Consider the following 25,637-nt stretch of genomic DNA (forward strand, 5'->3'; position numbering starts at 1 on the left):
ATTTTTTTATTTTTACTTCCCCTCCCTAAAATATTTCAGTTTGTTTTTCAAAAGAGTTGTACAGTTTATAGGTCACATTAAAGGTGAAAAAGTTCTGAAATTATTTATCTTTGTCTCGTTTTTTTTACACCACAGAAACCCAACATTTTAATATGGGTGTGTAGACTTTTTATATCCACTGTATATATATATATATATATATTTATATATATGTACATGTGTGTGTGTATATATATATATATATATATATATATATACACACACACACACAAACACACAGCCATTAATGTCTAAACTGCTGGCAACGTGAGTTCACCCCTAAGTAAAAATGTCCTAATTGGGCACAAAGTGTCAATATTTTGTGTGGCCACCATTTTTTTTCCAGCACTGCCTTAACCCTCTTGGGCATGGAGTTCACCAGAGCTTCACAAGTTGCCACGGAGTCCTCTTCTAATCTGCCATGACGACATCACAGAGCTGATGGATGTTGGAGACCTTGCGCTCCTCCGCCTTCTGTTTGAGGATGCCCCACAGATGCTCAATAGGTCTGGAGACATGCTTGGCCAGTCCATCACCTTTACCCTCAGCTTCTTTAGCAAGGCAGTGGTCATCTTTGGAGGTGTGTTTGGGGTTGTTAACATGTTGGAATGCTGCCCTGTGGCCCAGTCTCCGAAAGGAAGGGGATCATGCTCTGCTTCAGTATATCATGGTACATGTTGGCATTAATGGTTCCCTTAATGAACTGTAGCTCACCAGTGCCGGCAGCACTCATGCAGCCCCAGACCATGACACTCCCACCACCATGCTTGACTGTAGGCAAGACACACTTCTCTTTGTACTCCTAACCTGGTTCCTGTCACACACGCTTGACACTATCTGAACCAAATAAGTTTATCTTGATCTAATCAGACCACAGGACATGATTCCAGTAATCCATGGCCTTAGTCTGCTTGTCTTCAGCAAACTGTTTATTGTTTTTTTTGTGTGCATCATCTTTAGAAGAAGCTTCCTTCTGGGACGACAGCCATGCAGACCAATGGGATGCAGTGTGCGGCGTATGGTCTGAGCACTGACTGGCTGACCCCCCCACCCCTTCAACCTTTGCAGCAATGCTGGCAGTACTCATATGTCTATTTCCCAAAGACAACCTCTGGATATGACAATGAACACATGCACTCAACATCTTTGGTCGACCATGGCGAGGCCTGTTCTGAGTGGAACCTGTCCTGATCTTGGCCGCCATGTTGCAGCTCAGTTATAGGGTCTTGGAAATCTTCTTGTAGCCTAGGCCATCTTTTATGTAGAGCAACATTTCTTTTTTTCAGATCCTCAGAGAGTTCTTTGCCATGAGGTGCCATGTTAAACTTCCAGTGACCAGTATGAGAGATTAAGAGCGATAACACCAAATTTACCACACCTGCACCCCATTCACACCTGAGACCTTGTAACACTAATGAGTCACATGACACCAGGGAGGGAAAATGGCTAATTGGGCCCAATTTGGACATTTTCACTTAGGGGTGTACTCACTATTGTTGCCAGCAGTTTAGACATTAATGGCTGTGTGTTGAGTTATTTTGAGGGGACAGCAAATTGACACTGTTATACAAGCTGTACACTCACTACTTTACATTGTAGCAAAGTGTAATTTCTTTGTTGTCACATAAAAAGATATATTAAAATATTTACTAAAATGTGAGGGGTGTACTCACTTTTGTGAGATACTGTATATGTACAGTATGTGTGTGTATGCAAACACATACTTGGTGACTGAGAAAATGAGAAACTCTTCCCCAGGGATCAGCAAATAGTCAATTATGATCTACCCCTTCTTTGAGGCTATGTAATGGGTAGACCCCAACCACGCTGCCAAATCCTGACCCTGTGGCAGTAAAGTTAGTGATTACAATTACCACCAGGCCCCTCTTTTATAAAAAGATATACTACACAGTGTATGTGTGTTGTTTAATATTCTGCAGCTAAATACCTTATTTTACATCGCCGATGTGCAGTCACGCTGACATCAGAGGGTAATCTCAGCCCCTCCCACTGTAGTCCTTAGATCGGGGAAGGAGACCAGGTGGTGGTCATGTGACCACACATCAGCGATGTGAAATAAGGTATTTAGGTGCAGAATAAAAAAAAAAACACACATACATACTGTATAGTATAGCTTGTTATAACAGAGTGGCTGGCAGTAACTGGGATCACTAACTTTATAACCACTTTAGCCCTTTAATTGTCATGGTGTATAGGACACATTATTGCCAGTTAAACATTCAATAGATATGGGGAAGAGTTAGATGCTCATTTAGAATTTTATTCCTGTCTGCATTCCCAGGGATAAGATTACCCTACCACCTATAACGTCACTGGTATAGGAAGTTAATTAATTAGTTTCCCATAATGTTTTTGTTAAAGCTCCATGTAATGACACAGTACAGCTGAGGAGTATCACCACCATTACGTTGTCTGTTGCCATATAAAATCAGATAACAAGCCCGGGGACTTGCCCACCCATGGTAAATCGCCCATAGTGCAGAGAGCTAAGAAGCATTAGCTATAAGGTATCACTAACATTGTTATGCTACAGAAACCTTATAGAATAGGCATACAGCAGGTAAAATAAGTACTGAACACATCACCATTTATGGAGAAACTAGTCACATTTTCATAGATTTTCTATTGGATTCAAGTGAGGTGATTGGCTGGGCCATTCTAGCAGCTTTATTTTCTTTCTTTGAAACCAATTGAGAGTTTCCTTGGCTTTGTGTTTGGGATCATTGTCTTGCTGAAATGTCCACCCTCATTTCATCTTCATCATCCTGGTAGATGACAACAGATTTTTATTAAGAATGTCTTGGTACATTTTTCCATCCATCCTTTCTTTAATAACATGAAGTTTGCCAGTACCGTATGCTGAAAAACACCTCCAAACTTCACTGTTGGTAAACATGGTGTGTATTATGGCTTACAAAGAGTTCAATGTTGGTCTCATTTGACCAGACTATATTCTCCCAGTATTTTACAGGCTTGTCTAAATATTGTGCAGCAAATTTTAAACAAGCTTAAACATGCTTTTTCTTCAGAAACGGAGTCTTGCGCGATGAGCATGCATACAGGCCATGGCGGTTGAGTGCATTAGTTATTGTTTTCTTTAAAACAACTGTACCTGCTAATTCCAGGTCTTTCTGAAGCTCTCTACAAGTAGTCATTGGCTCTTGGACAACTCTTCTGATGATTCTTTTCATTCCTCTGTCAGAAATCTCGATTTATGGTGAAATGTTCTTTCTACTTCTGTATTATGGCCCCAACAGTGCTCACTGGAACATTCAGAAGTTTAGAAATACTTCTGTAATCAATTTCATCATTATGTTTTGGCAACAATACGGTTGCAAAAGTCTTGAGAGAGCTCTTTGCTTTTACTCATCATGAGATGTTTCCTGTGTGACGCCTAGGTAATGAGACACCTTTTTATAGGCCATCAGTTGAGACTGAACCAGCTGATATTAATTTGCACTGACAAGGTGCAAGATTGCTTTCTAACTACTAATAGATTTCAGCTGGTTTTGGCTTTCTATGCCTTTTTGCACCCCCCTTTCTTCATGTGTTCAATACTTTTTCTCTGTGTCATTCCATTTTATTATACATAGCTTAATTTCTATTTTTATGATTTCTTTGCCATTTTTTAGAGAATATGACAGGTGTGGCATATCAAGATGCTGATTAGACAGCATGATTATTGGTCACAATAAAAGGCCACTCTAAAATGTGCAGTTTTATCACCCAGCACAATGCTACAGATGTTGCAAGTTTTGAGGGAATGTGCAATTTGCATGCTGACCGTAGGATTGTCCACCAGAGCTGTTGCCCTTGAATTGAATGTTCATTTTTCTACCATAAGCCATCTCCAAAGATGTTTCAGAGAATTTGGCAGCACATCCAACTGGCCTCACAACCGCAGACCATGTGTAACCACACCAGCCCAGGACCTCCACATCCAGCATCTTCACCTCCAAGATCATCTGAGACCAGCCACCCAGACAGCTCCTGAAGCAATCAGTTTGCATAAGCAAACAATTTCTGCACAAAGTGTCAGAAACCATCTCAGGGATGCTCTGCATGGCCTTGACTTGACTGCAGATCGTCACCGACTTGAGTGGGCAAATGCTCACATTCGATGTTGTCGGACACTTTGGAGAGGTGTTCCCTTCACAGATGAATCCCGGTTTTCACTGTACAGGGCAGATGACAGACATTGAGTGGCCCATGGTAGCGGTGGGGCTATGGTATGGGCAGGCATATGCTATGGACAATGAACACAGGTGCATTGTATTGATGGCATTTTAAATGCACAGAGATATCGGGACAAGATCCTGAGGCCCATTATTGTGCCATTCATCCACAACCATCATCTCATGTTGCAGCATGATAATGCACGTTCACACGGCCCCATGTTGCAAGGATCTGTACACAATTCCTGGAAGCTAAAAACATCCCAGTTTTTGCATGGCCAGCATACTCACCAGACATGTCACCCATTGAGCATGTTTGAGATGCTTTTGATCAGTGTATACGACAGCGTGTTCCAGTCCCTGCCAATATCCAGTAACTTCACACAGCCAGAGTAATGGACCAAGATTCCACAGGCCACAATCAACAACCTGATCAACTCTATGCGAAGGAGATATCCTGCACTACGTGAGGCAAATGGTGGTCACACCAGATACTGACTGGTTTTCTGACCCCCCAATACAGTAAAACTGCACATTTTAGAGTGGCCTTTTATTGTGGCCAGCCTAAGGCACACCTGTGCAATATTAATGCTGTTTAATCAACATCTTGATATGCCCCCCCTGTGAGGTGGATAGATTATCTTGGCAAAGGAGAAGTGCTCACTAATTTCGACAGATTTGTGAACAATATTTGAGAGAAATAGGCTTTTTGTGTACATAGAAAAAGTTGTAGATCTTTGCGTTCAGCTCATGATAAATAGGGGCAAACACAAAAGTGTTGCGTTTATAATTTTGCTCAGGGTATATACAGTGATTCTTTGCATTAGAGCAATTACAGTCAATGAGCTCTAGTGCTCCCATAGCAATAAGCTTGCTATTGGGGGGCACTCGGCAGGGGGGAGAAACAGGACTGCTGGTGGGGGACCCATAAAGAAGAGGATCAGGGTTTCTCTGTGTAAAACCATTGCACAGAGCAGGTGAGTATAACATGTTTGTTATTTTTTAATTCTTTCCTTTAGAATCACTTTAACTCAGTGGTGTTGAGCATTTTTAGTGAGTCCAATGCAAGTCAGGAACTAAAGTTTAGGGCTTGCCGGGCCACTTTAATTTATTAGTAAAGTAAAGTCCTTATATCAGGGTTTCCCACCCAGAGGTCTTCAGCATCAAAAACAGATACAGTCAAAATAATACTAAACCACCTGGCTATCTCTTGAGCGGTGGCAATACTTAGGCTCTAAACCTTGGCCTTTGGCTTTTGATTGATCCCTTCTCTCTCAGCTCACATGGTTCCCTGGGTTCTCTTGGCTCTCAGCCTTTAATTGCAGCACCCTGCTGCGTAGGACCATGCTCTGGCCTCTCAATAGGGGGATCTCCTGGCATTGGTCTGAAGCCCTTATTTCTCCTAGCCTGACACCTCCTGGCTTTCGGGTTGAGTGCACCTGTATAATCAATACTCCGGAATCCCTTATTCTGCAAACGTGTGAACCTTGTGTATTTTCTACAACCATTTTTACAGTCGCACGGCCTCACACTGTCATAATATATGCTCACTGTATAGAATGTGCAAGCCAGTGTGTCTATATGAAATCTGCATATTTTCTGTAATCTTCAGGGCTTGGCTGCTGTAGTTGGACTCTGTATTCTGTCAGTCACAGAGCAGAAATATACAAAGTTCAGGGTGGGTGGGGGGGATGGGAGGAGTAGGTGAGCGTAGGAAAGTATAGATAACTTGTAATACAGGAGTGTCGATGTGTTTCCCATTACTGCCTGTGCCGCTCTAGCAAATCGTACTTCATTTTAAAAACAAAGAGCTAGGTAAGTTAGAGAATAGTAATGTTTTATAGTGTACGTATGTGTGTGTATTTTCTAAATACCTTCCAAATGAATAAAAGAAATGGAATCAGCTGACAGACTGCTTTTAACTATGAGATACATGACGGCACACGGCAAGAATTTGCACAGAGAATAGTCACTATCGTAGTATTGTGATACCAGCAGAAACAATGGTGTCTTAGCCAAACATCCCTTTGTCACATTTATTTTTTTTCTATATTGTGTAAATGTAATATGTGGGTTTATTTTAAACTGAAAACCAGTAAGATGATTTTGAATTTTGTTCCAACTATAGATTTAGTGCTAAAATAGTGCAAATTGCAAAGTACTAAATGTATTTGGGCAGCAGTCCCATAAGGATACCGAAAATAGGATTTAGATCATCTGATTCATGAATATTCTTGAGTGAGTGAGATAATGTGAACAGTGAATTCAGTATCTATTGTGAGGCAAAGTGTTATGCTTTTCTTAAATTGCCAGACAATTTATTTCAGCAACAACTTTGTTATAAGATGATACACACATTTAATGTATTTCGATCATGCTATTCAATTGAAAAGGCCTCCCTTGTGTAGACATCCAAATGGCCTGGAATTTCTGCTGGGTGGCCTACTATAGCATTCCCCTTGCCCCTCCCCTTGCAATAACATAAAAGGTTATGTAGGGAGGTAATGGGGAGGGAGGAAGGCGCTGGAACAGCACAGACAGCAATTTGATTCTTCCAAAAGAGGAAGGTCCCTGCGCGGCGCCGAGACGTTGGATTTATCCCTGTGATGTGCTCTCTTTTATTAAAAAAACCTTTGGACATGAGTTGTCGATCCATGGTATGCTGGTGTATATGTACACTTGCTTGATGTTTCCAGGACCCAACTAGTAATCGCTGCAGCACACTCTATTTTATGAGCCATATTTGCCAGGAACGTGTGCGATAGGAATATTGACCAGACTGTTGAAATGCTAGGGAATCAACTCTTGCTGGAGTGGTCAAATTCCTTAGCAAGTTCAAAGACACATTGTAAGTGAACAAAAATCACTTCTAGAGACGAAAATGCTGCAAGTTTGCAATTTAAATACTTCATTTTTATGTGCTTTTACCTGCAAGTTGGTGACAGGGTCTCTTTAATTCTGAGATACCTAAATGCATTTGGTATGGATGGATAGATATATTATTGGACACTGTACATATTTCTACTTTATATGTGTCTACATGTGTGGCACACACTTAACTTAATTAACACTCACTTTTATATCATTCTAATACAATATGCATAGGTAGGTACTACATTGAGGTACTATACTCAGTAGATACCAATTGGACATTACTTTACTAAGTTTAGTACATCACTTCATTTTACATTTGGGTAAAAGTTACTGCACCTTACATAGTTACATAGTAGGTGAGGTTGAAAAAAGACACAAGTCCAACCTATGTGTGTGATTATCCGTATTACATTGTATATCCCTGTTTGTACGTTCAGGTGCTTATCTAATAGTTTTTTGAAACTATCTATGCTCCCCGCTGAGACCACCATCTCTGGAAAGGAATTCCACATCCTTGCCGCTCTTACAGTAAAGAACCCTCTACGTAGTTTAAGGTTAAACCTTTCTTCTAATTTTAATGAGTGGTTACGTGTCTTGTTAAACTCCCTTCCACAGAAAAGTTTTATCCCTATTGTGGGGTCACCAGTACGGTATTTGTAAATTGAAATCATATCCCCTCTCAAGTGTCTCTTCTCCAGAAAGAATAAGTTCAGTGCTGAGCGAGTGAGTGAGTGAAATATTTGTATAGTGCACAACGCAAACTGAATTGCCTCAAGGCCCTAAGAGCTTAGTTGTCCAACTTCTAGAAGAGGAAGGTCTTGAGTTTTTTCCTAAAGGCCTGGTGGTTATCTTCCAGGCGGATGTTGGTTGGTAGCGCATTCCATAGCCATGGTCCTTGGACAGCGAATCTCCGTTCCCCCTTAGATTTGTACTGAGATTTGGGAACGAGGAGGAGGTTTTTGTTAGATGATCGAAGACTGCGGTTTGCTGTGTAGCATTTTATTTTCTCAATTAGATATTGAGGAGCATCTCTATGCACGCATTTGTGGGTGAGGCAGAGGGTCTTCAATGTGATCCGGTTCTTTACTGTTAGCCAGTGTAGGTTCCTCATGGAAGGGGAGATTGATTCCGAATCCCAACCTTTCCTTATAACTAATATCCTCCAGACCCTTTATTAGCTTTTTTGCCCTTCTTTGTACTCCATTTCCAATACATCCTTCCTGAGGACTGGTGCCCAGAACTGGACAGCATACTCTAGATGCGACCAGACCAGAGTCTTGTAGAGTGAGAGAATTATCGTTTTATCCCTGGAGTTGATCCCCTTTTTAATGCATGCCAATATTCTGTTTGCTTTGTTAGCAGCAGCTTGGCATTGCATGTCATTGCTGAGCCTGTCATCTACTAGGACTCCCAGGTACTTTTCCTTCCTGGATTCTGCCAGAGGTTCCCCCCGCCCCCCCCCCCCCCTCGTGTATAGATTGCATTCATATTTTTGCCACCCAAATGCATTATTTTAAATGTTTCTACATGAAACCTCATTTGCCATGTAGTCGCCCACCCCATTAATTTGTTCAGATCTTTTTGCAAGGTTTCCACATCCTGTGGAGAAGTTGCTGACCTGCTTAGCTTAATATTATCCACAAATATAGAGATTGACCTGTTTACCCCATCCTTCAGGTCATTCATGAACAAATTAAATAAGATTAGTTCCAGCACAGAACCCGGGGGGACCCCACTACCGGACCATCCCGAGTACTCCCCACTTATCACCACCCTCTGAAGCTTGTTAATTGATCTTTACTTATACTTTGCTTTTAATAAATAAGGCTATAGTTTTACTGATCAGAAGCTGGCAATTTATACAGGTGCACAGATCACAGACACAGAATTGAGTAATGTAATAGTGAGTCATGTATTACCTTAATACAGAAGCCATTAAGTTCATAAGCCAATCAGTTCATATTTAGCTAGTCTTAAGGATTCCTTATATGAATATTCAAACATAATAAATGCTATAGTTCAGCACAATTTTAATTTCACCCTTTCGTAATAACCTTCAAGCAAGGTTAGTTTTATTCTTTCATTCACCTACTCTCTCTTTTGATCTGTCTATTTTGCTTTGCTTTCCAGTTTTCACACAGTTCTGCCCTGGTCACATTCCTGATGTGAATGCAAAATAAACTCATACAGTACAATGACTGGTGACAAACCAGAACAGGTTATTATTTATTGACTTGTCCTGACCTGTGCATTCTGATAAGATAAATCTATTCTGCATTTGCCGACACATGTCGGGGAAACTCACTGCACACCCTATAGAATATCTTAGTAAGTTTTCTATGCTAAGACTATTACTAAATTCAAGAAAATTGTTAGATTTAAAGAACATTAAATGTCAGTGGTACCAAAAGCTTTCTCGTCTCTTTTTTTTTTTAAGTTGACCTAAACTCTGGAAGCTTTGCAAAGAGAGCATAGAAATAGTCACCAGAATTGCCTGTGGTCTCCCTGAATCTGAACTTTTTCTTATTACTCATTTACCTGCCTCATATCAGAATGTATCTTTGTGTGGGTATGGCCATCTTGGTAGAGAAGCAGCGCTTTGCTTCCCCATGTCAGAGCTGCTTTCCTGATGACTGGTAATCAGGAGAGATTCAGAAATCACAGTTTCAGAAAGACCGAAGGAAGCAGAAGCAGGGAAGTATTCCGTTACTGCTTCTTTTCCAACAAACAGAACAGCAGTGACATCACAAAACCTCACTCCAAATTTTGTGAGACTAGAGGTCAACGGCAGCAGTGTCTTAGATCTCAGATCAGGGGTGTCAAACTCAATTTCATTGAGGGCTGAATCAGTATTATGGTTGCCCTTAAAGGGCCAGTTGTATCTGTACCTACTCAGATAAATAGGAGCACTGAGGAGTATGTGGTATGCAGAATTCAGGAGTGCACTTTGTACAGATTGCAAAGTTCATTAGTGCATTGTGTATAGAGTGCAGGGTTGAGGAGTGCTCTACATACAAAGTGCAGGGTTTAGGTTTGCCCAAGTACAGATTGCAGCGTTCAGGAATGCGCTACATACAGAGTGCAGGGTGTGCTACATACAGAGTGTAGGGTATAGGGGTGTGTTATACAAAGAGTGCAACCCAACCCCCCCCCCCCCCAAAGTTTCCTTGCATCTCGTCTTTCTTCTACCTAGTATGGCTCTAGTACCTCCCCATGTAGGTGCCTCTACTGCCCATGTATTCAACTCTAGTACTCCCTGTGTAGGTGGCTCTGCTTCCCCTTGCAGGGAGATTGTTCTATCAGATTCTGGAGATCTGTCCCCACCGTGTCTCAACTAGGAATCTGTTAGATCCAGGAGTCACTGAGAACAAACTTTTCCATAACTGCGACAGTGGGGAATGGGAGCAGAGGGGGAGAACCGGAGGTGGCAGAATGGAGTTTCGCCACATTCTGGCTGCAAAAGTGGGTAGTAGGGCCACATGACAAGGCCTGGCCTTGTGCTTGACATATGTGTCTTGGATGATCTCACAGTGCAGGTATACAGTTATGAGGCTTAGGGACAGGAGTACCTAGGAACAAAAAGTGCTCTACTATTTTTCAGGCAGAATTTAATACAAAACATATTAGGGTACTTTGTAGGTGCAAACATTTAGAGGCCCCCTGTAAAGATAGCAATTCTATACTTTTATTGTTCAGGTCCACTTATTGTTATAATTAATCCTGGGTAGAAACATATTTAGTATGAAGATAGCCTTTCACTAAAACCATTTTTCTGTTTCTAGATCCCTCAGCTTGGATGCAGATGAGGACTGCCCCCCAACACACTCTGGCTCTGAACAGGTGGCTGAATATTGCAGAATTGATTCCTCTAACATGGAAAAGCGTGATAAACTAAAAAAGGATAATAAATTTCCAAAAAGAGTCCAGGCTTATAGGATGCCAGAGATACAAAGATCTTGTGAGACATCAAAATGGTCTGTTAAGAAGGATATTCAACAAAACGTGAACATTTCAAATAACCTTGTTGGTCATGTGAAAAAAATTCAAAAAATCTTTGAGGATATTGGCTCAAAGGACATTGTGAGCCATGATGTGGAACCTGTGAAATCCATGAATGTTCCTCAGAGGGAAAAGGATTATGTATCTGACCAGGAGGTGTCCACTGCTGGGCTTCACAGACCAATTTTCTCTCAGGTTTTTAATCCTTTAAAAAAAGAACATTTAGAGAACAAAATCGAACATGCCTCCATATCTGTTATTGATAGCTCTGGAAAATTACACCCATGTATAATAATGGAAAATTATGCAGACACAATTGAAGATATTGTAGAAAACAATGATAGCCTTGGTAAAGATTTTGAAGACAATCATTTAAGCAATAGTCACAAAGACAGTGAAGCCTTTCAAAGACATCCCAGGCCCACTTTACAAGATTTACAGCTTGCTCCCAGAACACCCACTTCACCCTCTCAGAAAATTAAGAATAATTTTTCTTTTTCTCTGGGTTCACCAAAAGGTTGGAAAAATGAGAGTGCTGTGATACGACCAACCAAACATTTCATTGGACAGATATTTGAAAACCAAAGGGACACTACTCCCGTGTCAACTTATAAAAGTAATGTCTTCTTTACAGAGGAGAACGTTTCTAATTATATTACAGATTCAGACTTGCAACAAAAAGGAGAGCAGACTAATCATAACAGGGTAATACAGTCACAAAAAGAACACAGAACAGAATTCAATACAATTGCTCCAAATTTGGTCTATGATGAAAGTCCTGCCATTAGTACAAAACAGAAACTGGACAAAAGTGGAACTGTGAGAGGCTTAGCTTTGTTAAAAAATAAGATCCAGGAAGAATATAAGAAACATGAAGATTTGAAGCAAACCGTTGAGACACAAAGCAAAATTACTAATTTACGGTTAGGACAAAAAAACACAATAGAGTCTGATGCATTGGATTTGGAAAATCAAGAAGGATCTACAGAAGAAGCCAGAACAGAATTCAATACAATTGCTCCAAATTTGGTCTATGATGAAAGTCCTGCCATTAGTGCAAAAGAGAAACTGGACAAAATCAGAACTGCGAGAGGCTTAGCCTTGTTAAAAAATAAGATCCAGGAAGAATATAAGAAACATGAAGATTTGAAGCAAACCGTGGAGACACAAAGCAAAATTACAAATTTACGGTTAGGACAAAAAAACAGAATAGAGTCTGATGCATTGGATTTGGAGAATCAAGAAGGATCTACAGAAGAACCCAGAACAAAATTCAATACAATTGCTCCAAATTTGGTCTATGATGAAAGCCCTGCCATTAGTGCAAAAGAAAAACTGGACAAAATCAGAACTGCGAGAGGCTTAGCTTTGTTAAAAAATAAGATCCAGGAAGAATATAAGAAACATGAAGATTTGAAGCAAACCGTTGAGACACAAAGCAAAATGACTAATTTACGGTTAGGACAAAAAAACACAGTAGAGTCTGATACATTGGATTTGGAGAATCAAGAAGGATCTACAGAAGAACCTATGATATCACCTAATCGGTCATCGAAATTCAGCAATAAGAATTTGCCTGTAAAGAGCCAGAGAAGGAAAGATTTCCAAAAACACATATCCACTCAGAATAAAGACCTGGGAAGTTCCAATGACAGCAGACGCTTAAGAGTTAACAGTGACAAACATATAAGCCACATAACAAAAGACATTGTGGATGATGGTACAGATAAGAAATCAACAACTAACAATGTAGTTCAAAACAGATACACAGCATTATTAAATAAAAAAATAGTAAACAATGTGGACCTTGATGCTGACCAACTGAATCAAAGTAAAAAGAAAACTGAAATTAACGTTTCTGAAACGTTACCAATCAGCAAACAAGATTTGAAATATACAGTAAAGGGGCTATCTCAAACACACCAAAATATGGAAATGAAACACACACGTGAGCTTGCCACACAAATAAATATGGTACCTACACCATATGACGATAAAGTTCCAGACCTTGATGTTGACCAACTGAATCAAGGCAACAAGAAAACTGAAATAAATGTTTTTAAAAAGTTACCCATGAAGAAACAAGAAAGAGAAAAAGGGCTATCTCCAATACACCAAAATAAGGAAATAAGACACACACACAAACTTGACTCACAAAAAAATAATTTACCTACAGTATATACAGATAAAGCTTCTCGTTTAATAATTGAAACCATAAGGGGTCATTCTAAAGTTGAAGATGAAAGTGTTTGCGAAAAAAAACAGAACACAAGTATGGAACATGAAACAAATATTAGCGCAGGACAAAAAATAATTGCTAAACTAAAACAAGAAATACGTGGTGGAATCAAAGGAGATTCTAGCATAGTCAGGGACAAAAATGTGGAATATATTAGCAAAGCCTATTTGGAGTCAGCCATTAATAAGACTTTCGAAAAGTCCAGATATCAGCCAGCTACAGATGTTGTCAATGCTCATAATGAACAAGAAAAAAGTGCTGATATGGAAAACCAAGCTCTTCCAGTGGTTGTACCCTCAACATTGGTCTCTAGTGACCAGCTTGTAAACAATTTTAATAATATTGAGGTTTCTGTAACATTGACAGGTGAACAAAAAGAAGCTTCAAGTGATCTGGTCATTGAACATCCCATGTATAAACCTGCAAATGATAGTGCCACAAACCATACTGAAGATATAAAGACACAATCTGTAGATATAAATAATCATTCTGGACATGACATACCTGTGTTGGTAACCTCAGCTAAACATTCCTGGGATCCAGGAACTTACAGAGTTGTGAATTTGATTAACCAAGGGGAAACGTATAAGGATTCTGGTATAAGGGATGACCTGTTGGAAAATGTCACTGATTTGCTAGCTCAAAATTACACAGAGGAGCCTTCACCACACATTAAAAAACGTTCAACTGAAGGAATAATTATAAAAATTGTTGATATGAAGGACAGCATTGGAGAAGATTTTACTGGATTGACTGACTCATCTGATGATTCTAATAAACACATTGGTTGCACAATAAAAGCAGAATCTGCTAACATGTCAGTCATCACCCGAGATATGTGTACTCAAAATATACTTGCTGATAGCTTCTTATCTGGAGAAACCATAGGTCACAATCTTGAAGATCAAGTGAACTTAGGTGAACATAATGTAATCAGCGTGGAAACAAAGAAGCAGCCAGAAGAAAACTCTACTGTTTTTGTGATTCAAAAACCAAAAATTAACAAAGTGTTTGAAAATGTATTTGAAGTTGAAAATAGAGGGATGGAGAAAGATGTTACTAACATGAAGGAACAGAATGTGCAACAGACAATTGTATTATCTGCAGAAATCAGGGACCAGCCCCTTGAGAACCTTGAGAAACAAGAATATCTTGGGGACAGAACAAAATATTCTAGTCTTACATTTTTACAGGAGGAAGATAATTCCAAATCAGGATATACCACAGATGTCACTGTGAATGAAAGTATAGATGTAGAAAATTTCAGGAAAAATGTAGAAAATATTGCTGCGCGTTCTGAGCCTGTGGATAAATGTTTTCTTGAAAAGACATGGTGGGTGAAAGAAGACCATAGATTTGAATATGAAATGTACCAGGTTGATGGCTTAATTCCTGTTACTTCAATTGATGCACTTCAAGAGATAAATGAAATTGAGACCTGTGGTCCAGGTAGATACGCCCAAATAAAGCAGTCTTTGGATCAGGTTGATGTAGTGTCCCCTAAAAAAACTGAAGATATTACAGAAATCACCTATAAAAATGAGAAGACAGAAATAGATAATAATAACTGGACAGCTAAGCTGGACCAAGCTATGGATGAATGTGAAAATGTGACTGTGGAAAAATCTGAAGATTTCATGGATTTAAAGCTTACAAAAGAAAGATCACTCAAAAATGGTCAGGAAAATGAAGATCAGAGACACATAACTACCGATGTGAGAAATCAGTCTCAAGATGCTATGAACATTTTTTCAGAAAATTACATAGTGGGCCAGACTAGAATAGAGGAACTGGATGACAATCAACATGAAGGAGTTATTCATGGCAGGGAAAATGCTTTAGATTTTACTCAAGAAGCAGAAACACTGGCCACTAAAGAATCAAAACATGAGGTGAACCATACAAACAGCCAGGCATTACAACCAATGGATACTGCTGTCAATATAAGGGAACATCTACATGACAACAGTAACAGAGAATTAAAACAAGATCTGGTTAATACTGTTGTAGATGGGCAGCTGGAAAATGACATAGCTCTTTCACAGAAACAATATCTCCCACGAAATTTAGATGAGAAACTTGTTGAGGGAATAAGTCATTTACCTTTATTAAAATTAAAACCAATGGACAATCAAGAAAAAGTGCATGGACATGGTACAGAAACCTCTAATTCAATAGCATCTTTGATGTCTTCAGAATTATTAAAAGCGCAGCATTCAAATTTGGGGCACAATGAAACCAGTGACGCAATCAGTGTAACTTCACAGGGTGATGATGAACAAAGCCATTTATCTTTACCTAAATTAATAACATTAGACATTCAAAAAAATGTATATGGACTATCTACAGAAACCTCTAATTCCTTAGCACATGTGATGTCTTCAGAACCATTAGATGTCCAAATGTCATATTTGAGAGATACAGAGACCACAAGTGTTAAGCGGGAAAGTCATTTGTCTTTACCAGAATTAAAAACAATAGACAGTAAAGAAAATGTATATGAACATTCTACAGAAACGTCTAATTTCATAGCACCCGTGATGTCTTCAGAACCATTAGATGTTCAAATTCCATGTTTAAGAGACGCGGTGACCACAAGCCACACCAGCAGTGTCACTTTACAGAGTATTGAGGCACCTTTACCTGAACTAAAAACAATTGACAATCAAGAAAGTGTGTTTGAAAACCATACAGAAACTGATAGTTCTATAGCTCCTTTAATGACCTCAGACCTGTTAGATGTACAAAATTCATATCTAAGAAACACAGAAACCAAAATTGACACCCTCACTGTAACCTCACGGGACATTGAGAGACAAAGTCATGTACATTTATCTGAATTAAAAACAATTGACACTCAACAAAATGTAAAGGAACGCCATACAGAGACTTCTAATTCCATAGCACCTATGATACCTTCAGGACCATTAGATGTAAAAATGAGATATTTAAGAGATACAGACAGCACAGGTAATGCCATCGGTGTAGCTTTAAAGGATGATGAGGGACAAAGCCACTTACCTTTATCTGACTTAAAAACAATAGATATTCAAGAAAATGTATATCATATAAATACAGAAGCTTCTAATTCCATAGCCCCTGTGATGCCTTCAGAACCATTAGATGGAAAAATTGCATATTTAAAAGATACAGAGAACACCGATGATGCCATCAGTGTAGCTTTAGATGGTGATGAAAGACAAATCCACTTACCTTTATCTGAATTAAAAATAATAGACATTCCAGAAAATGTATATCATCTCAATACAGAAGCTTCTAATTCCATAGCCCCTGTGATGCCTTTAGAACCATTAGATGAAAAAATGCCATATTTAAGAGATATAGGGACCACAGGTGACACCATCAGTGTCGCTTTACAGGGAGTTGAGGTTCAAAGCCATTTACCTTTATCCGAATTAAAAACAATTGACATTCAAGAAAATGTAAATAAATTCCCGACAGAAACTTCTAATTCCATATTACCCGTGATGCTTTCAGAACCATTAGATTTAAAAATGTCATGTTTAAGAGATAAGGAAACCACAGGTGATACCATCAGTGTAGCTTTACAGGGTGTTGAGAGAAAAAGTCATACACCATTACCTGAACTAAAAACAATAGACAATCAAGAAAATAAAAATGAACTCCATACAGAAACTTCTAATTTCATAGCAGATGTAAAGCCTTCAGAACCATTGGATGTGAAAATGCCATATTTAAGAGATACAGAAACCACAGGTGATACCATCAGGGTAGCTTTGCAGGGTTTTGAGGGACAAAGTAATATACCTTTACCTGAATTAAAAACAATAGACAGTCAAGAAAGCATATATGAAAGTTATAAAGGAATCTCTAATTCCATAGAATCTCTGTTGTCATCGGAACCATCAGATATACAAATTTCATATTCAAGGGACGCAAAAACAAGTGAAACCATCCCTGTTGCTACAGAAAGTAACTCAGGCCCAAGCATAAATGACAATTTACAAACTTTTAAAAATAGTCCACAAACTCCAAAAGAAGACAGTAATGCTGCTATAAAGAAAAATGTTGCACCGTGTGAAGAGGAGGAAGAGTCTCCAGAAAATATGGAGAGCTGGGTGAATAAACTGAGACAACTGGAGACCCCTGAGTTTTTAAGGTATCAAAAACCACGTCGTCAGCCTCATTCCACACAACAATTTATTGAAATCACTTTGCCCACCATAAAAGAAGACCAAGGTTCACCAAAATGTGATCAGCCTGATTTCAACTGGCAATTGCAAGAGAAAGAAGAAACTCTGAAGGTGATTGCCACTCCCAGTGAAAACAACTCAGCTTTGGAAACAAAAGCATCAGAACAATCTGAACAATCAGAAGAACCACCCAAGAAGTTCTCATGGGAAAGAAGTCTTGATAAAATTACAGTTAGATCATCGCCACTGGAACTAATGAGAAAACATTCAGGAGAAGAGGGTTCTAGAAGTGAAAACTACAAAGCATTAATTACACAAAGTCTAAGCCAGCGACAGAGCTCTATCATTGGGTCTCTTTTGCTTTCTGACAGATTAGATAAAAAATCAGAGACCTCAGAAGGAAAATTATTCTCTAGACTGGAAAGTAGCTACCTTCTCAGTAGCTACATAAAACCAAAAATAGATTTACAACAGGAGAAAACAGATCAAATAGGGCTACAGGATATGATATCTACCGATAACACAAATCTACATACAACCAGCGACTCCCTAACCAGTGCATCAGGAGAAAATACAGTCAGTGGCTCTTTAACCAATGCATCAGAAGCAAACACAGCCAGTGACTCCTTAATCAGTGCATCAGGAGCAAGCACAGCCAGTGACTCCTTAGCCAGTGCATCAGGAGCAAACACAATCAGTGGCTCCTTAACCAGTGTATCAGAAGAAAATGCAGCCAGTGACTCCTTAACCAGTGCATCAGGAGAAAATATAGTCAGTGGCTCCTTAACCAGTGCATCAGGAGCAAATGCAGCCAGTGATTCCTTAACCAGTGCATCAGGAGACAATGCAGTCAATGGCTCCCTAACCAGTGCATCAGGAGCTAATCCAGCCAGTGACTCCTTAACCGATGTATCAGGAGCAAATACAGTCAGTGACTCCCTAACCAGTGTATCAGGAGAAAATGCAGCCAGTGACTCCTTAACCAGTGCATCAGGAGAAAACACAGTCACTGATTCCCTAACCAATGCATCAGGAGCAAATACAGCCAGTGACTCCTTAACCGATGCATTAGGAGCAAACACAGCCAGTGACTCCTTAATCAGTGCATCAGGAGCAAATACATACAGTGGCTCTTTAACCAGTGCATCAGCAGCAAGCACAGCCAGTGACTCCTTAGCCAGTGCATCAGGAGCAAACACAGTCAGTGACTTCCTAACCAGTGCATCAGAAGCAAACACAGTCAGTGACTTCCTAACCAGTGCATCAGGAGCAAATACAGCCAGTGGCTCCTTAACCAGTGCATCAGGAGCAAATATAGTCAGTGGCTCTTTAACCAGTGTATCAGGAGCAAATGCAGCCAATGACTTCTTCACCAGTGCATCAGGAGCAAACATGGTCAGTGACTCCCTAACCCATGCATCAGGAGCAAATACAGTCAATGGCTCCCTAACCAGTGCATCAGGAGCTAATGCAGCCAGTGACTCCTTAACCAGTGCATCAGGAGCAAATACAGTCAGTGACTCCCTAACCAGTGTATCAGTAAGTAACAGAGCTAGCGACTCCTTAACCAGTGCATCAGGAGAAAATGCAGCCAGTGACTCCTTAACCAGTGCATCAGGAGAAAATGCAGCCAGTGACTCCTTAACCAGTGCATCAGAAGAAAACAGGTTCAGTGACTCCCTAACCAATGCATCAGGAGAAAATACAAGCAATGGCTCCCTAACCAGTGCATCAGGAGCAAATGCAGCCAGTGACTCCTTAACCAATGCATTAGGAGCAAACACAGTCAGTGACACCTTAACCAGTGCATCAGGAGTAAATGCAGTCAGTGACTCCTTAACCAGTACATCAGGAGAAAACACAGTCAGTGACTCCCTAACCAGTGTATCAGTAAGTAACATAGATAGTGACTCCTTAACCGATGCATTAGGAGCAAACACAGTCAGTGACACCTTAACCAGTGCATCAGGAGAACATACAGTCAGTGAATCCCTAACCAGTGCATCAGGAGCAAACACAGGCAATGTCTCCCTAAACAGTTCATTGGAAGTAAACACAGCAATTGTCTCCTTAACCAGTGTGTCAGGCACAAACATAACACGAGACTCAACCAATACAACAGAAGCAGGAAAAGCCAGTGAACCCTTATCTGGTGCCCCAGAGACAAAAACAACCAGTAACTCCTTAACCAGTGCACAAGAAGAAAACAAAGCAAGTGACTCCTTAATCAGTGCATCAGGACCAAACAAAGCCGGTGATTCCTTAACCAGTGCATCGGTAACTAAAACGAACAGTGTCACCTTAACTAATGCATCAGGAGCAAACGGAGCCAGTGACATCCTGTCCAATGCCCCAGAAGCACAGCAGCCAGAAGATAAAGAGTACAGCTCACAGCTACAGAGTGATAATGTCCCAACATCAGATTCTACTAAGCTGCTGTCCAAGCGAGAACCACCAGTAGCTTCACATTGTAAGGTCTTCCCGGATGTCTGGGTGAGATGTGTTACAGTTTCATGACTTATAACCGATCTTTACGCATCTGCGGGTTATTTAAAACATGTGTAATATATTGTATATTTATAGTCTTATTTTTGGCTTTAGTTATATTTTTATATCTATATAAATATGTCTAGGAAAAATGTTTTAGTACTTAAAGGGTTAGTTTACATTTACCAAAAAAAAAACCTCCCTATCTAGGAAAGGGGTGCCTGTAGATAAAAAACAAAGTTTACAGCATTGATCAAAGTTGAATAATGTCCTTGCTATTGGGGTAAGCAATTTACGTATGTTCTCGAAGCCTGGCCAGAAAACTTCCAGAGAAGACATCCCCCTGTCCTGCCTTATAGCTAGGATGTTCCTATTCTTTAATGCTCACCCCCACCAGCACAGGAGTACTGGTGGGGGTGAGCATTAAAGAATCTTTCTCAGATTCTTGGAAATTAGGATGAAATCTCTGGGAGTTTTTTTAGGCAAACTTCGGGGGGCATGTAAATGGACAACATCTAAAGCAGGAGCATCATTTAACTGTAGTCAAAGCTGCACAGTTTTTTTTCCCTGCATGCTCCCTTTACCTTCATATGCATTTTTTGTAAAGATAAGCTAACCCTTTCATAATTGAAGCTTTCAGGAGCTATTGGTTGGTAATGATGTTTTTTTTATGTTTTAGCTGCACCCAGAGAAAATTCACGGAAAGCTGAATCCAAGACCAGGAAAGGTAAAGGTCTAAACAGTTCCCTTACATTTGTGGGTCATAACAAACAGTCTTAAGAAAAAAGCAGAAAAATGCATAAACAAGACGTTGCTCTAGCATAACTGTTATACGAGTTAACTGTTCTACGACCGTTACTTGCTATATTTGCTCCTGATGCACTGGTTAAGGAGCCCCAGTAACGTGGTTTCTTTTTTGATTAACAGATCATTTTGTTTTCTGAGCCTGGGTTCAGGGGGCACAGACATGAGATCTACAGTGATGTGGGTAACATGAGTGATTGGGAGTTGCAGGGAACAGTCTCTATCTGCATTGTGCGAGGAGGGTAAGTTCAATCAGCAATTACTTACATATATATATCACCAACAGAGAACGAGAAAGCAGATTGCATTACAGGGTGATACTTGATATCATAAAGCAGAAAAGTAAGCAGCTTCGGGCATCAATTTTCTTGTAGAGCAAACAATTATGTCACTGTACTAACATAATGATATCACCAAGCACATTGCAGGGCACAGTGGGAGCTGTTGGTGAATTTAAAGCTAGGCTACACATGCAATAATTTGAATCTCTTAAGCAGCCCATACATTCATCATTTTTTTCATTCCTTCCGATTCCCCCATCCTCCCCACTGTGGTGCTGTGTTCTGACAGTAGGGAGCCTTCTCCGCCTGTAAGAATGTAATGATCAATGCTGCCAGCTGTAGCTGGTGGCAGTGATCGATGATAAAAACCCAACAGGCTGGTTGTATAGAAATTGATCAGTAGATCAGTAGATTCTGTACAACTAGGGTACCCATTCATGAATTTAAATTTGGCCAGTCCCTGCTAAACCGGATGAATTTTGATACATGTATGCCTGACTTTAGCAGGAGATCATCCTGTTGACAAATGCCTCATTATAAGCATATTTAAATCAGCCTGCTGCAAATATTTGATTAAATCTCAGTTCTGGGCTCAAATATAGCCTGTGCAGAGAGCAGAGTTTTGGGAGGGACACAGAAGTTCCATTCCATTACAGGCTTCCTAGAGAAATTCTCAGGTGGATACAAGACCAGTCCTCCTGCACAAGGAGAGTGACTGGTCTTTATTACAGGAAACTCCTGCACAATGGCAAAATGCAGGAGCTGTTACTGCAAAGACCTGGAAGAGATACTCAGAGGGCACCAAGATTCACATAAGAATACACGCCCCTTGTATTTAGCCAATATTTGTTTAGCTTTTATAATCACTGCCTCTGTAACATACTGATGGCAGGGCCTGCAGCCAGTAACTTCAAGCTTTAGTTACCCCCACCTTCAGATAATCATATTAGAAAGGCATGTCACCTAAGAAGACCAGAAATTCCATGATTTCTGCCTAGATATCTGCCTAGTCACTCTCTATCCCCATAATCTGCCTCTGCTACTTTTTCCTTCTCTCGATCCTTGACATTATTTTAATACATATGACACATGTCAGTGATGAGCGGCAACTGAACAAGTTTTTTGCACATTGGCATCTGTATAAATATATATATAAAATCTATATCTATCTAGATATAGATAGATAGAGATAGATAGATAGATAGATAGATAGATAGATAGATGTATCTATATATATGTATATCTATCTATATATCTATCTATATATATCTATCTATATATCTATATATATATATATATATATATATATATATATATATATATACAGTGCTTATAAATAATTGTTTTTTTATTTTTTGCTTTTGATTACTTTAATAAAACGAATGACGCCTAGATTTAAACTACATAGGTGGCTTCTGTATGAAAAACCACAATTCCGTGGCAAGCGTGTAATGCTAACAGAAGGTGATACTGATCTGCCCTGTCCTTGGAAGGTTGAGGAAGCAACATCAGAAACACTCTTTAATAATACAAAGAAACCAAAATTTTGGATTGGTTCATTACGTCATGTAGTTCGGGTGAGTACATTTTTTAAAAATAATAATGACAGATACCTTCCCTCTAGTTACATTATGGATATTTTATGTCATAATGTCTTTTCCTACCTTTTTGTCTACCCCTCCTCCTTAGCTTCACTCTTTCATAAAACTCTGCATCTCTTGCTCCAAGCAGTCAGTTTTTGTTGGGTTTGCAATTATGAATCACATGCCTAGTGCATCAGAAAGGAATTCAGGACAGAAGTAAATGCTGTCACTAAATATAATTTAATTAACAGAAAGGTATTTCCTTAAGACTCATGATTGTGTAAAATTATGTATATCTGTAAAGTTAGCTTTTGTGATCTGTTCATTTGCACAAATTTGCAAGAATCACAATTCACATTTTCTGTTCACGTGACCAAGGCAATTTGGTGATCCTAAGTTTTTTATTTATCTTCACTGTGAAAATAATTATATGAACAATTTATTTGACTTTTGGATATGCTGTGAGGCCACCCATGTGACTGAACATTGTTCACTTTTTGATCAGATCTGCTTTAATAGGATATAATAAAAAGTCACATGGTGGTAGGATACATATGTCATAGACTACCTACATTTTGTTTCCTTCATATATAGGATTTTCAAGTTCCACGGATAAGTCTGTTTACGGAAGAAAATGGAGAAGGCAATAAGGTGACAATCGCTGGAGCTACTCCTGATTCACGTGCACATGGCCACTCAACCAAAACAGAATCCATCATTGTGCACAATGGACTGTAAGTATCTGCAGCACAAATGGTGATTGCAGGTGAAGTGTATGTGACTAAAGCCGCGTACACACGGGCGGACTGTATGGCCAACTTAGTCCGTCAGACAATCCGACGGACAGTCCGTCCTACTTTCGAATGAACGGACTTGACCACACACGGATGCAAAACAGTCCGTCAAAAGTTTGCGCGATGACGTGTACAGCACGTACAACGGGACTAGAAATAGGAAGTCCAATACACAGCAATGCAACCTTTCGCCGTGTAAATCCTTTCTGAACATGCGCCATACTTAGTCCGTCGAACTAGCCTACTCACGAGCGGATTGTCCACTGAAACCAAAGTCTGACGGACAATATTACGGAAATTCCGAAATACTTAGTCCACCAGACTGCACGCTGAAAAAGTCCGCTGAAGCCCACACACGAGCGGACTGTCCGCTGAAATGTGTTTCGACGGACTAAGTTGGCCAGACAGTCCACCCGTGTGTACGCGGCTTTAGTGTCAATAAGGTGATAAAGGTTTAAAGGTGTAATAAAGTCTGCCCATCTAGACATATTGTATCTGTAGTGCTCACTCTTGAAGGAGCCACTGTTTTCTCGGGTCCCCTGTTCCCAGTGCCCATGACTTTGAAAGAAACACCACACTCACCAACACACCTGAGCTTTAAATAGGCTTTAATGAACAGGCAAAAGCCCTGCAGGGAAGTAATGAGAGAAGCAACCAATAATGATAATACAACTCAATAGTGCATCTAAAGCAACACACAATTGTAACAGAGACAATATATAACAGCAATATATCAAGGTGACCTGACTGAGAGTTAAAGATACCACTGGCCAGTGGGTCTAGAGTTATCCAGTGCTGGGGCCCTGAGTCTCCCACACTTATGCCACGTACACACGTATCAGACTATCGGGCGTACTTAGTCTGGCGGACAAACCGCCGGACTGTCCACCCGACTTTCCGAACGAGCTACCTGCCCACACATGGTACTTTTGCGGCGGACTAGGTCCGGCGGACTTAGTCCGATGGACTATCCGCTGTACCGCTGGACTATCCGCCGTACTTTTGAAATGAACGGACTCGTCCGTTCATTTTGAGCATTTTGAGCATTTTGAGCATTTTGAGCGAAGGAAGCGTCACTGGCCCCGTCACCTGGTATGGACTTAAAGGGGAATCCCTACGCCAAAAAAACGGTGTGGGGGTCCCCTACTAGGTCCATATCAGACCCTTATCCGAGCACGCTACCCGGCCGGTCAGGAAAGGGGGTGGGGACGAGCGAGCGCCCCCCCCCCCTTCCTGAGCCGTACCAGGCCGCATGCCCTCAACATGGGAGGGTGCTTTGGGGAAGGGGGGGCCGGCCCCCCACCCCCACCCACACACGGCCGTATTGTCCGCTGGACTAGCACACACACGGCCGTATTGTCACAAAAACAAAAGGGTGCAAGGCCAATGCGCTTCATAGGGCAACTTTAAGCAACAATAATATCAGCAGGGTCAATATTAAACAAGTCGCCAAAGGGCCTCCCGCCACTCTCAATGATTCTGATGCATCTTCTTGATCATGGTGAGGGGTTACTGCACAAACAGGGCTTTCTCCTCAAGCTGGTATTGAATGAAATTGCGGCCTTCATCCTCCCTGGAGTCCTCAGCAGTGCACAGTACCTTTAGTGGTGCAGTTTCAGGCAGGAGCAATGCAGCAACACAGCTTCTGATGAGCACAGTACAGCTTTACTCGGAATTCACAGGAGCCTTTCTGCACACAGGTCCTGGTGGCCAGCACACCCAGACAACAATGGCAGCTTCTGATGAGCACAGTACAGCTTTACTCGGAATTCACAGTAGCGTTTCTGCACAAAGGTCCTGGTGGTCAGCACACCCAGGCAACAATGGCAGCTACTCAGTCTTCACACCATATAGCGCACATCAGGACGGGACAACATAGGCTTTCCTGCAGCAGCTCAGTCCACAGAACATGTGCCCACAACCTTTGTATCCCCAAGTGTTTTGTCCTTCTCGCATGAGCTCTTTGTTCTCTCTCCTTTTTTTTTTTTTGCTCTGCCCCTCTCTCCCCAGGCAGCTTGGATATTTTAGTTCCTTCTTTCTTACTGCCCCTCTCCACAGGACTGTTTTTCAGTGTGTAGACTACATTTCCCATCAGACGCAGTTCCTCCCAGCAGGCTTTTTGTCCATAGTCTCCTTCTCTGTGTTGTATATGAACTGTGGTGTGTT

At 40.5% G+C, this 25,637-nt stretch overlaps 1 protein-coding gene across 2 annotated transcripts in view; it reads left to right on the forward strand.

The window, feature by feature from the left end:
• Positions 1-25,637, forward strand: part of CRYBG2 (crystallin beta-gamma domain containing 2) — a 191,079-nt gene that overhangs the window by 113,520 nt on the left and 51,922 nt on the right. Inside the window, exons 1-6 of one of the 2 annotated variants that reach the window (XM_077481048.1) lie at positions 5,934-6,050; positions 10,892-20,015; positions 20,689-20,736; positions 20,937-21,055; positions 22,503-22,671; positions 23,272-23,411. In XM_077481048.1, the coding sequence (XP_077337174.1) occupies positions 10,983-20,015; positions 20,689-20,736; positions 20,937-21,055; positions 22,503-22,671; positions 23,272-23,411 (9,509 nt within the window). In that variant the 5' untranslated portion in view covers positions 5,934-6,050; positions 10,892-10,982. Of the gene's footprint in view, positions 1-5,933; positions 6,051-10,891; positions 20,016-20,688; positions 20,737-20,936; positions 21,056-22,502; positions 22,672-23,271; positions 23,412-25,637 lie in introns of those variants that run through there. The other variant, XM_077481047.1, reaches the window with a different exon arrangement.

This window comes from Lithobates pipiens, unplaced genomic scaffold (assembly GCF_037356315.1).
Source record: "Lithobates pipiens isolate NorthernLeopardFrog02 unplaced genomic scaffold, aLitPip1_a1.2 Scaffold_16, whole genome shotgun sequence".
Taxonomy (NCBI): Eukaryota; Metazoa; Chordata; class Amphibia; order Anura; family Ranidae; genus Lithobates; species Lithobates pipiens.